This window comes from Neofelis nebulosa, chromosome 4, assembly GCF_028018385.1.
Source record: "Neofelis nebulosa isolate mNeoNeb1 chromosome 4, mNeoNeb1.pri, whole genome shotgun sequence".
Lineage (NCBI taxonomy): Eukaryota > Metazoa > Chordata > Mammalia > Carnivora > Felidae > Neofelis > Neofelis nebulosa.
In genome coordinates, this window is record NC_080785.1 from 77,183,718 (window position 1) to 77,197,797 (window position 14,080).

General features: G+C 36.7%; 2 protein-coding genes across 2 annotated transcripts in view; one reads left to right on the plus strand and one right to left on the minus strand.

The window, feature by feature from the left end:
• The window catches only part of ZNF804B (zinc finger protein 804B), a 512,004-nt gene that overhangs the window by 469,349 nt on the left and 28,575 nt on the right, over positions 1-14,080 (minus strand). The gene's annotated exons all lie outside the window — the stretch shown is intronic.
• On the plus strand, positions 11,317-13,408 carry TEX47 (testis expressed 47). The gene is made up of 2 exons (XM_058725169.1): positions 11,317-11,474; positions 12,126-13,408. Exon 2 carries the CDS (start codon positions 12,319-12,321, stop codon positions 13,078-13,080), a length of 762 nt encoding a protein of 253 aa, XP_058581152.1. The 5' UTR covers positions 11,317-11,474; positions 12,126-12,318; the 3' UTR covers positions 13,081-13,408.

The window sequence follows — 14,080 nt, forward strand, 5'->3', positions numbered from 1 at the left end:
GTCATACAGAGAAAGACAGATACCATATGTTTTCACTCTTATGTGGATCCTGAGAAACTTACCAGAAGACCATGGTGGAGGGGAAGAAAAGAAAGAAAGAAAGAAAGAAAGGTTAGAGAGGGAGGGAACCAAAACATAAGAGACTGTTAAAAACTGAGAACAAACTGAGGGTTGACAGCGGGGGGGGGGGGGGGGGGGGGGGAGGGAGGGGGGAGTGGGCTCTGGGCTCTGAGGATGAGCACTGGATGTTGTATGGAAACCAATTAAACAATAAATTTTCTATTTAAAAAGATAAAATAAAATAAAATAAATGAGAAAGCATCATTTCACTCAAAAACAAAAAACAAAAACAAAACCTTTGAAAGTCACATAGCCTATATTCCAAATGTATTCAGATCCATACCTAAGTTTTAAGTTAGATTAACTTTCATCCTGCTAACTAGATCACTAAATTAAATCCAACATGTTCAACCATTTCATTCAGTTCTGATTTTTTTTTTAGATTCTTCTTTCCATTAGGACTACAGTTTCTACTGATATTACACATTTCATTGAATTTTGTGTCTCTCTCACAGCTAGCGGTCACGACATCTAAAGTCTTTCTCCTGACAACTGTGTATGTATTCACATATATCTTGGAGACATAAAGCAGGAGTGAAAAGAAGGCTAAATCACTGGGAAACTGTTCATTTTGGGGACACACAGACCTCGTCTTCTTGCTACCCTACCTTCTATCCCAGGAAAGTTGATAATATAACACCGATAAAGCCTAGGAAATAAGTTCTACTTTTAAAATACATACATATTTATTTATTTTTTAAAAGACCAGACCGCTTCTCCAGCCTACCTTTTGGAAGAAAGAGAGTGTATTTAAGTGGAAACTCATTGGCTCGGTCTGCGATGTGGTGTCATATGGGCACATGGGGTCAGTGGCACCAGAGCTGTCACACTGCCCTTCAGCCTGTGGCTTGCCTTGACAGTGGGGTCCTGACACCAAGAGAGTTTTAGTGCCTTAGTAGAGCCTTTTTAACTTGAGTTACGGGAACTCTGTGGACTAGAAAATTTAATAGTGAATGAGAAAAATTAAAATGTTGCCTTATGTTTAGAACACCTTGCTTGTACCATGCCCAGAGCAGGAAGGTAAAAGAGAATTAACTGTGGTCAAGGGTTTAAAAAAGAAAAAAAACATTTACTGATTTCCAATCCCAAAATAATGCTGAAAAACCGCAAAAGCAGTCCATCACCCTACAAAAGAGTTCCAGCTGGAGATCCTTCATACTGTAGTTTTAACTGCACCACGAATAAAAAGACACCAGCCTCCAGCACCAGGATTATCATCTACCTACTCAGAAAAATGATTAAGTTAAGATAAATAGATGCTGGCTTCAGACACACTGATTGCATTTCTCAGATACTTTTGCAGCAACACTCAATCATCTCAGATGTTATGAAGTATTCAGAGGGATTATTCTTTTCTACTCATATAACACAAAGCATTCGAGATTGAATCTAGCTCCCTGTATGGTAGAGTTGAATTGTATTCCACTTTACCATCACCCTGCCAACAGAAATCTCTTCTTAATTTTCGTTTTCATAACATAAACTTCCTTTTGTTCTTTTCATTGCCCACCTTTACATTTCATTATATTAAAGTGGCTTAACTGTAAAATATAATAGGAAAATGATGCCACTTAAAACACATTAATAAGTCAAACAGAAAAGACCAATCACAACCTGATAATATTTTTTTAATGTTGCAGAGCATGACTATGCTTTAGTTTTCCCTGAAAAGATTTTAAGATTAGCTTTTTATTTATTTTTTGAGAGAGAGAGAGAAAGGGCACAAGTGAACAAGGGGCAGAGAGAGAGAGAGAACCCCATGAGGGGCAGAGAGAGAGAAAAAGAGAAGGAGAGAGAAGGAGAGAGAGAGAAGCAGGCTCCTCAAAGCAGGGCTCGTGTTTTGCCCAATGCGGGGCTCAAGCTCACCAACCGTGAGATCATGACCCGAGCCAAAGTCAGATGCTTAATGACTGAGCCATCCAGGCACCCAAGATTAGCTTTTTCAAAGTATAGGTTATAAGTGTAAAGTTATCTTCAGTCAAAAAAAAACTACTGATTTTTTAATTCTTAGTTCACAAAGAAAAGAGCTAGTTGAAGGCAAAAAGGATGTGCACTAGGCCATAGAGCTGCACTTGATTCCAATATAATAATATCACGACCGAGAAGAATTTCCCTCTTTTTATGAGGCACAGGTCCTGGAGAATGACCTTATAAAACATGTAAGACTAGTCTGGTTCTCAAATACATCACTGGAAGCAAATTTCTAACAACCAAAAATGTGTTACTGAACACAAGTCACACCGCTGGCCTCCACCTCTGGAAATTCATTAAACATCACTTCCCACAACCCGGTGAGCCTGGGTCCAAAATAGACTTTAATCAAGAGCCGAAGCTTAAAAGTATGCTTTCTTTTTACTGCTGCACTGTCTTATCATTGAAAAGGCACACACGCAAACACACACATGCACACACACACACGCACATGAGATAGATCTTAAATACAGGTCCATGGTAGCTAAGTACAATATTTTGTGAAGTAGACTGGAGATTTAACCCATCAAGCAATGAAAAGGCTAGGATATTTCTGTACCTTGTAAAAAGGTTCCCTAAAATTTCCAGATATGAAAGTTATGTTATACTTTCAGCTCTGTTTATGATAAAAACAAAGTTATCCTTCCCAGAAAACCGTAATCAAAAAAGTGTGGCCTCTCTCAAAGTCAGACTGTCCTTAATGAAAAATTATAATCATAAACAAAAACAATTATAGCAATCAATACTCAAGTTGTTTGGCTAAAAGTTCTAAGAAGTGACTGATCCAAATGACATTACTTTTTGACAATGAAGATTACTGGTGCCGGAGAATTTGGCCTTTATCAGTATGCTTTTATTCATCTTCTATTAATAGTGAATTTTTCTGAGTATATAACACATAAATAGTAGAAATGGCTCAGCCCAAGAAAAGTGAAAAGTTGTGTGTCAATATAAAATATTCACAGAGAAATCATAATTGTTTCTATTAACTAGATCATTGGGTTAGAAATTAAGACCTTCTTGGTTCAGCCATAATCTTATCAAATGTGATGCTTAGAACTTCTCAAGGCTAACAGAGGGACAAAATGATTACCCATGTTTCAGCACACAAAGGCACAGAGTACAAGACAGCTTTGTCTAGGGACTCTCCTGGAATAAGTATTCATACCGAAAAAGTTTTTCCATGGGGTCAAATGGTGGCACATATGTAGCTGAGCGGTGCCTGTCATAGAGACAAAGAACTAGGGTGACAGATGAGGCATGGACCAGAAAGGCATTCATGCATCTCTAGCAGATGCCAGTGCTGAAGAATGATGATGGAGCACCAGATGCCTACACTTCCCCGCTGTGATGCCACGGTAGAGCCTGTGAATTTGTCCTCCCAAATGAAGTAATTACCCAAGTATATGTTCATTTTCTATAACTTCACAAAAAAGTGACTGTACCTTATGATTACATATATTAAAACAATGGTGCATAGTCTCTCATGAGGCTGTCAAACATCCACAACTACTAAGGTTGGTGGGTGTAGCTTCTGAAAAAGTATGAAATTTCCCTGAATTAGGATGGGCAAAAGGGCTTTAAATTTAGTGTAGGCTGGAAAGGTTGCAGGATCATAAAGATATGGATAAATAAAGGAAAATCTGTTTGGATACCTAGGACATAGCTAATCTTTAAAAATATTTCACTATGTTTTTTTTTTTACCTACTGCTGCTCTGGATACATAAATTAAAAATTATATAGTTACTTAGACTTGGAATATTAACATTACTCTTCATGTAAACAGAAATACTTTCCAACGTTTTAAATTATAGCCTGAATCTTCATTACATGTATGGGACATAACAATATTTTAGTAGGCATTTCTGACTCTAGGATTTTCCCTCCCCAAATATCCTAAATACACATTAAAACCATTAAGTGTGGCACCCTTCAGATTACTTCTCTGTGTAAAAATATTGCCCAACTCCTTCCTGAACACCACAAAATTCAGATTCCTGTACCTTTTTGGAAGAGCCATAGCACAACTCTACTTATTGAAATATCTATCGTATTTCCTGAAAAGTAATCTAGTAAGAAGTATCATCTCACTGCTTCCATATTTCATGCGTGTTGTTTTTGTCAACCTTGATATAAGGTAAGCTACTTGATGGCAGTAATATCAATTGGCGTCTTTGTGCCATGTTTTCCTTAACTGAAAAAGGAATATGCTATGTCAGTGATGCTAAGTTTCCTTCCAATTCTAAACTTCTTTCAGTTCCATTTTCTCCATTCTGCACAGCACATTGATCAAAATTAAACCAAAAGCCAAGCACTAAAATAGATATTAGCTTATTGATGATGTGTTTTAGCATAACAGATGATGTGAACCAAAGTAGATACTTGCTCTGAAATTACAAAGATACTACTCCAAGCATAATGACTTTTCTATGTGGAAGGCAACTTTGTTATTAGAACTCAAAGTTTTTAAAGGCATGAAAAACTAAGTTAAGACTTGTGTTTAGATCACTGACACAACGTGCACCAAATGTTAGTAATTTGTATATCTTTGGGGCTCTTCTGTTTGCAGAACATAAATTTGATAAAGGAGGAAGAATAAATACAATACAGAGTTCAGGGCTATTTATGGTCTCCAAAATCTCTGTTTAAAGCTGACGATCTAACAATATTTTCAAAGCTTACAATATAGCATTCGATTTTCAGACTCCACCTTCCCGGCTGGACACAATGGCAGTTAAAAAAAAAAAAAAAAAAAAAGAACAGTATGCAGTATGCTAGTTTTTAATAGAGAAAAACCTAGGATCACTGTAGGATAATTACCCTATAATCTTCTTCCTCTGTAATTTACTACCAGAGTGCTTTCATTCTTCTTACTGCCAAATGTTTGGGAGTAGACTACTCTTTGACCAGTTATTCTGTATTGACTCAAGTCAACCACTGTAACCTGGCTTCCCTCTCATTTTATTGATTTTTTTTTTGTTAAGTCTCTATGACACTTGCAATTGCCAATACTAGAAAGTCACTTCAGTCCTCAAGTTTTTTTACCTCTCTTTAGAATTTTACCACTATCACTCACTTTTAAACGTCTCTCCTTAATTGACCTTCATGGCCCTGTTTCCTTAGTTTCCCATGCACCTCTGATGTTCTGTTGCATCTTTCACTGGCTCTCATTTGCCCACTTCTTAAAATTAAGTGTTTCATATGGTTTTTTCTCCATCTTCTTCCTTTCCTGTCATTACTTCACAAGTACATTGGTGCCCATGGTTTCAACTTTTCCCTGAGTGCAGATGATGATCAAATTTGCATCATGATGCTGACTTTCTAGATCTCTGGGCTCCTAATTGCATTTCTACCTGGATGTTCTTATGGAAAGTCCACTTCAACATAATAGTTACAAATTATTTTTCTTCCCAAATCTGGGCTTTCTCCTTTATCCTCCATCTGTATTTTAAAAATAAGTCTTCCCAGCTACTGACCTTCACATTCATGAACCTTCTTTAAATCTTTCCATAGCTCACCCCCACATCCAATTGGCCAAGTCATGTCTACTTTGGTGATGATTTTCATACAGTCCTCATTCTAAGCAACTGCCAAAATCTTTAAAGACCCACTTTCTCCCAGTGGTAGGCTTTAGGCTACTCATACAAAGAGGATCTCACTTTATGCAAGGTGTTTCTAAACTGAAGCTCCTGGACTGTGTCTTGATAAAAACTCCATCTTCTATCTCTGTGTTTTCCCATTCTGACTGCCAATCAGTAAGCCCAGACATCCTGAGTGCTGATCCTTCTTGTTCCACTTGGTCCAGAATCTTCCCTTGTACAGCTTCTACCCATCAGCAGCCTCTCAAACTAGACTATCCCAGTCCACAAACAGAGCAACACAGTATTACCTTGGACCAAACCAGTACCACAGCCTATTGGGTTTTTTAATGTTATTTTTTTAATAGAATAGTAATGTAGACATTCTTAGAGAAATTTTTTAAATGCAAAACAAATATCGCCATCAAATTCCACCATTTTTAACATTTGGTTAGATTTCTCTCTGTGTTGTCTTTTTTAAAATAAAATGGGGATCACATGTTATATGCAACTTAGTATATTATATTATTTACTTTGAGAGTAACTGTTTTCTGTGCATTTAAAATATTCTTCAAAAATTATTTCAGGGCATCACAGTATTGCATAATTAATATATGCATTCAGTTTTTCGAAATTCTCTCTAAATTCCTACAATAACCATCGTTGCAAATATTAAAATGTTTGTCAATAATTTTATTCATGATATGTACCCAAAAGAGGCATTAGAGTATGAAAATTTTAAGCTCATGATCCATATTACTATATTACTTTTGAGAAGAGTTAAACCAATTTACTCTTTGACTATCAGAATAGGAGAGCACTCATTCGCCAGCTGCAGAATTCTTAAAAGTATTCTGGCTGCCTCCACTATTTCCCGTCTCTAATTCCTCTGCACTTCACAAGCAACTTTCTAAAACACAGTTATGATTATAGGCACTCAAAAAGTCCCAGTGATTCCCTACCACCCACAGAGTAAAATTCATACCTCTGAGTGTGGCATCCAAGTCCTCTGCAAAAGAGTTGCAACTTCTTTTTTCTCCTTTTCATGTCTCCCTTCCATTCACCCTCCAACCTAGACCAGCCGTTTCACTCGGGGCTATACTTAGAATCACCTGGAGAGGCTCTCACAAACACACATGCTCGAGTTCCTTTTCACACTAATTAAATACAAATCAGGAGCTGGCTTCTTCTTTAATTCTCCACCAGATGATTCTAATAGACGGCCAGTGTTTAAATCACCACAAGCTAGGCCATTCTTCCTTAAATGGAAACACTGGAAGAATTTTTGTCAAAAAGGCAAATTTTTGGACCACACTTCAAGTGTACTAACTCTGACTTTTTAGGGTTAGAGACCAGGAATCTACAATTTAACAAACCTGCAGATTCTATAGCTTGAGAACTACACTCTAGTTACACAATACCACTGTCATTTTCTTACCGAAGTGCCACATTTCCCAGCTCTATAATATATGTCCTCTTTATACTTCTTGCTTATAGAGTCTGTTCTGTATCTTCCTTAATCCCCATCTCTTCCCTACCCCACTCCGACCCCCCCACATAAATCATATCATTTTTCATGTCCAACTTAAATACTAGTTCTTCAAGTCAGGTTTAACTGTTCCAGCATTTTTTTGCTTTCTGTGTTTGTTGTTTATGTCCTTATTATATTTCTCCTTGCCAGTCCTGTACTAAGCGTAATTGTGTAGACTTTAAGATCTACTCATAGAAATGACTCTTTCACATGTAGATACAACATCTGATTTACAAGAACATCTCCACAACGTCTGGTGCATTTTTCTACATAGAGTAGATATATGCTAAATGTTTGAATTGAATAACAAAGTATTTTTAGCCTGTGCTCTCCGTGATAAATAATTACCAAACACTACTCCATAATGTTTTTGACAAAGAGAAGCAATGCTGAAGGAGGTAATCTAGTTTTCTTTTTTTATATATAAATCCTCAAATTTCTCATGATTTGATAATATCTTTTTTGCTCTGCTAAATCAAGTGGGGGTTTTATTGTCTACTTAATAGCTTACACATGTGATCTTAGTGAAAGGCTCTACCCCAGTTGTTAGCCATTTATTTAGAACATGAATTTTCATGCTAATCATTTAGATATATGAAAACACAGAAAACGTTAGTGGCAATGATTTAGAGTTTTCTGTTTCTCTAGTATATGAGCACTGGTGAAAGTTTAAAGTGGGATCTGGTATTCCAGAGAGAAAAGAAGCAAGTCAGTCAGTGCACATCCTCCCATTAGAAAGAAATGAATTCCAGAAACATTCACAAAGCCACTTTCCAGCTCTGTCCCCCTGGGAAGGCCATGCCCAATAGAAGCTCATTCATTAAGCTTTCCAGAAAACCAGAGGCACCCTTTCTACCTCAGTGCTTCTAAAGCACTGAACATCATTCACACCGTATATATTATGTCTTCCCCTGCCCAATGGTCATTCGTGGATATCTCAACACCTCTTACCAGACTCTAAACTCCTAAAATTAGGGACCAGGTGTTTTCCATGTTTGTGTTTCTTACAATGCCCATGATGTTACCTGGCACACAAAACGTGTAGATAAACCTGAGATAAATGAGGGATTAAAGACAGTAAATCAATTTTGTTGAATTACAGGTATGAGGTAAGAGTTTTCAATATCATTTATCCAAACCACAAGGTAGCCTTCATTTCTAGAAAAACTGTCACATCATAGAGAAGCAAAGAATGGTCCTGTGAGCGTGGATACTGAGAGGGAATAATTTTCCTGCTCTTTAGCTTAGGTAGACAGAACAGGGAGGTTGCTGAGAGCATGTGTGAATTGTGTGTAAAGCACTTAAATAGCCCATGCTTTAGTTTCATCTTCTGTAATTGTGGGCTAAATTTCTACCTGCCTTAGAGGGTTGTAGTGAAGATTGAATTGCTTAATATGTGTAAAAGCATCTAGTGTAGGACACATGGTAGATAATCAATTAGTGGTACTTAATTGTTCTAATCCTTTCTTTCTGTCTCACAAAGATAAAGGATCCTGGGAGTCTGTTTTTCAGAAACACGTGGTTCTAGAAAATAAAACCAGAGCATAAAGTATATAGTAAATATTAATGTGCATGCTTGACATGAGTAACAAATACACGCTGTGTACTTCTGTGAGATGGGCTGGATAATAAGAGTGGATAGTAGAAAATCTGAAAGAGGACTCCTCAGCATTATCAGTTTCCATTCAGGTTCTGCTACTTGTCGGTTGTTTGAACTTAGATATCTATTCTAACAGACAACTCTGGGAAAACAAACACCAATGTCTTATCCCATTGGACAGACAGAAGAGCTCTTCTGCTTGACTTGCCACCTGAAGATAAATAACTGGCCTTTAATCGATGGAACACAATTACTGTGGCATCTGAGAATTCAAATGCCAAGTGTCCGTCACACAGAGCTTGTACAATTATCAAGTATAATTACATACAACCAGCCCATACAAAATTGCCCACACTGTGTGTTGCTTCTATTCCTATCTTCTCAAAACTTTACTCTTGACACTTAAGAGTATGATTGATGAAAGGCAAGAAAACAAAGTAAGTTGCCTTTAATTGTGATGTGACAATGAAACTAAAATGTGTAAGCAACAACCCAGCAACTAAACATGCATCAAGAAATGGAAAAATACATTGGGAAAATATATGCCAAGCTATTTATTATCGCTGGTGGTAAAAACTACTGATTCTAAATGTGTTCTGTTGAACCACACAAAACTTAGAAATGTATAGAATTGCCCTCTCCTAGCATTCTATGGAGGGAAGTAAACAGGAAAGACTTTATTAAAAAAAAAAAGTAGTTCCTGAGCTTTAGGAAGCAGATGTGTCATGAGGTCTTAGAGTTTCATGTTCTTAGCTGAATAGGCGAGGTGGAAAATACTGAGGGTGGGAGATTCTTATTAAAATCCAAATAAAGAGCAAGGATTACAGAGAAATCAACAACCTATGATACATTTCAAAGTAAAAAGTAAACAGACTTAATAACAGAATAGAGTTGGGGGATAATTTTTAGGAAACATGAAGAGATAAGATCTAGGATGTTGGCCTTGGAGATGAGAGAAAATTGTAAACTGAGACACATATATTTGTAAAAGGAAATATCCAGAGAATAATAATAAAAAATGTTGGCATTTTAAGTCTAAAAGGTTAGCAGTACATCCAAAGATAAGAGTTGTAAATAGGATTACAATTTAGGAGTTCTCTGTACAGAAAAATTACTGCGATGGAAATTCCATTTTTTTCTTCTTTCTCAACCCCAACAAACTAACTGTATCTGCCTTGAGACTTATATTGAGAAGGAGTCCAAGTCCATGGCTGGACTGAGCAGGAATGGCTCCATGGTCAATCAGCAATGTCGATCATTAAATTTGGAGGCAAGAGTGACATTGAGGACCACTCATCCGCCCTCACAAAAGATGGTGCTAAGCTACTTGGGCACGGATGAACACAGAGCCTCAGCTCCCAGAGCTGAGCAACCCCACAAACAGAGATTTGGCAAGAAATTCAGGCAGGTCCAGAGTCATAGAAACCAAGGGAGGAGAGAAGGCCATATAGGAGGTTGTGGTGAACACAATCACATTCTACAAAGTAGCAGGGATGATGAGCCTGAAAACAAGCCCTGGAGTGAACAGTGACAAGTTTCCATGTGCCTTGGGAAAGACTGTATCATTTCAGGAAGCAATGAAATGGACCCTGTAAAGAATTAGTTTTTATGTACCACACAATTAAAGAATTATGAAGTCACCTCTTATTACTGTATGTCATTAAAAACAGATCGTAATGGGGCGCCTGGGTGGCGCAGTCGGTTAAGCGTCCGACTTCAGCCAGGTCACGATCTCGCGGTCCGTGAGTTCGAGCCCCGCGTCAGGCTCTGGGCTGATGGCCCGGAGCCTGGAGCCTGTTTCCGATTCTGTGTCTCCCTCTCTCTCTGCCCCTCCCCCGTTCATGCTCTGTCTCTCTCTGTCCCCAAAATAAATAAAAAACGTTGAAAAAAAAAATTAAAAAAAAAAAAAAAAAAAAAAAACAGATCGTAAGTTTGGATACCAGAAACCTTAGGGGGAAAAATACTCTAAGGTTTGCTTTTTAAAAATTGAATAAGGGTGTTTTCTAACCTTGTTTTAAAATTATGGTTAAAGCCCCAATGAATGCAATTTTAAGATATGGTATTATTATTTTTTATTATAAAAACTAACAAATTTACACTACATTAATACCTTATAGAAGAATTTTCTTAAAGCAGTCACCATTATACAGAATCCGACATGTGTTCTTACTTAATTAGTGCATAAATAGAGTAGGGAGGTTGCTTTAAAATTGTGTGCAAAGTATATAACTACTCCATGCTTTAATTTTCTCTTCCAGAAATTGTGGACAAAAAGTGAAAAGAAAAGACAAGAATATGTCTAGGAAGATGTTCAGGTCCGCCATCTGTCTGACTACCATAGGCACCTGGCTAAGAATAAGCCATTTCCAGAAAAGAAGCCCTCATTTCCTCACTGTGATGTTGAGGTGTCTGTTGAGATAACATCATTAAATTAAGAAATGGTACTTGCCAGTGTGCTCTGGCCCTTTAACACCACTGACGTCCTGACTCACTAAAGCACCATGGAAACGAGAATAGAACATACGAACAGCTGGGAGCACCCAAGACACTGGCAGTTGGAAAAGTGATGGAGGACAAGTAGGACCTCGGGGGCAAGTAAAAGCAAGAAGCACTTGAAAAAGGAAAGAAATGTTAAGATGACCTGGAGGGAAGAAAAAGAGATTTGGGAGAAGAGTAAGTTAAAAGTCACACAAGTTATTATTTGATAACCACAACAACAACAACAAAAAGAAGGAAAAAGAGCCATTTCTGATGTTTTTTAGAGTAAAAAAAAATCAAAACTACTTCAAAAATTTACTGTTATTATACAAGCAATAGTATTAACTTTTAGTATACTGAGTAAAGATTAAGAAATTAAGACTTAAGAATTTCCCAGATTTTTTTAAATTTCACTGACCAGTTAAATTTATAGAAGAAATTGGGAAATTACCATAAAATACCACTTTTTAAAAATTTGACAAATTAAGGACAATCTATAATTATCATTACATATATGAAATTTTAATGTGATGTCGATGCTATGGTCAGTGACTGTCAGCAGCTATGTTCCTGTGTGTGTGTATATGTATGTGTGTATTCATGTGTGTGTATGTATGTGTGATTCAAGAATGGGGGCTGAGAAAAAATGCACTATAAATTGAAGGAGAAAATAGTAATGCAAACAAAAACAGAGTTTAACTTACTCTAAAGTATGTTCTTTCTTCTCCCCACTCCTCAGTGTATTAGAGGGTTTTTCCCTACAATGTGAATGTTAGTTATTTCATTATAAACTTAAAAAAAATCTCTATAATTTGAATCTTGTTTTAACATTCTGTTTTATTTCAGAGACAGTATTGTTGATAACACTGGGAAGGGATTTTGCTATACATTAGTATTTGACAAATGGGGGAAACTTTATTTGTTTGTTTGTTTGGTCAGAAGAAATAAAAAAAAAAATTCATCACTGAAGAGGTATCCTGATAATGTAAACACTGTGATAAGCTAAAAACTGGAACCATCTAGAAGAATAAGACCCATCATGTCCTTCTCAGGCCATGCCCAAAAGACCAGCAAAAGGACTTTTCCAATGGAATCTGTTCTAATGCCCCAAGTTCCACGTGGCAATTACTTGCATCTTCAGGAAGAGAAGCAAAGACTACAGCTCAAGAAATTCCTTCTTCATAGGATGTTTCTTGTGGCCAAGATAACAGCAAACACAGAAAAAAAATATATTGCTGACTACTATGAACAAGTGCTTCAGTCAACTTTAAAACTTCACATAGGAGAAGCAGTGACAGGGTTTTTGCTCATCTATCCTACTTCTATTCTGCATATCCTTGAGTCCTCCAGTGATATGCTTTACCAAATTCTTTTAGATCATCTTGACCAGAAAAAGAATGATACAGAATTTTTTATCCAAGGGATGAAAATTATAGTTGTGTCCCATAACATCCCGACAAGACTCTTCATGCAATGGCATGTATCAGAAATAAAAGCTCCAGTCATGTATCTCGATGATGTCACACAGACACAGTCCCTAGAAGAGGTCATCACCGAGTTTCTCACCCAGACTCATAAACTGGCAATTCACCTTTTAAAGACTGTGAAAGTGAGTGCTAAAGGACCAGGGGATAACTTGCACCAACTAGCACCTGAATTGCTCATCCCAGAACAAATAATAAAGTACTTGTGCAAATCTGAAGAATTCATGGATCCAGAAGCTTTCCTAAACATGTATAATAAACCCATACATATCACTTTGGATTCTGAGGTGGTATGGCCTGCTCCTTCCCATTTCTAGGACTGAGAGAGATGTGGTTAATGTGGTCCAATCTCTCAAGGAATTGATGCTACTTAAATAAAAAGAAAGCACTTCTGAGGGGACTCTTCTCTTTAAAAAAGAAAGGACCATACGCCACAATATACACAAAGGTAATACATGAATCTTTACAGAGTATGTTGAGCTAAACTTGAAAATATACATTTATTCTGATAGCAAGTTCAACACATTGTTTTAATAAGTGGATGGGGTTTAATAAGTTAAGGTTTGCTCAAAATTTAACATCATCTTGATGAAATGACAATTTTTTAAAGAGAAGTATAGACAATAAAGGATACATTCAGATTCATATTCTCACTCATTCTTTCAACAGTCAATGAGAAGCTGCACCACCCAGAATCAAATTTCAGGAAAAACAATTTTGTTCTTGGAATATAAAATTTAGGGGGGAAATACCATCATTGAGTTGCTTGCAACGTACATTTAGAGGAAAGTATGTGTAAAAGTAAATATGGTATGATATATGATCATTATTTTAGTTAGTAGTAAAAGTCTTAAAGGAATAATCTCTATATTATTACTGAACTCAGAAAACAAAGTCTAAACTTTGAAAATAGTTCCAAAGTTCACATATTCTGAATTGTCTAATCAAGAATATTGAGGCCATTACAAAGCTGAACAACAAAAACTGAAGAACACAGTAGCTTTTTGAAACAACCAGAAAATACATTGTCAGAAGGCACTACATCTTTCATGCAAAATCATTTTTTGAACACCCTTCATGTGACAGACATTTGCCAGATGTTAGGGATATGGCAGGGTGCACAGAATGCATGATTCTTGCCCACTTGCAAAACACTTATGATTCCACATAAGATACACAAATGATTTTTTTTCCAGTTTATGTCCTATAAGGCAATTAATGATATGTAGTTTCTATATGACCTATTTTAAGTTGCTCTCTCCCTTCCCTCACCCAGGATTAATGCTTTTTTGAATATTTAAAATTTTGTAGTTTGTT

What these genes read in the sequence shown, in the direction of transcription:
- TEX47 (XM_058725169.1), top strand. Translation starts at nt 12,319, where the DNA reads ATGTCCTTCTCAGGCCATGCCCAAAAGACCAGCAAAAGGACTTTTCCA.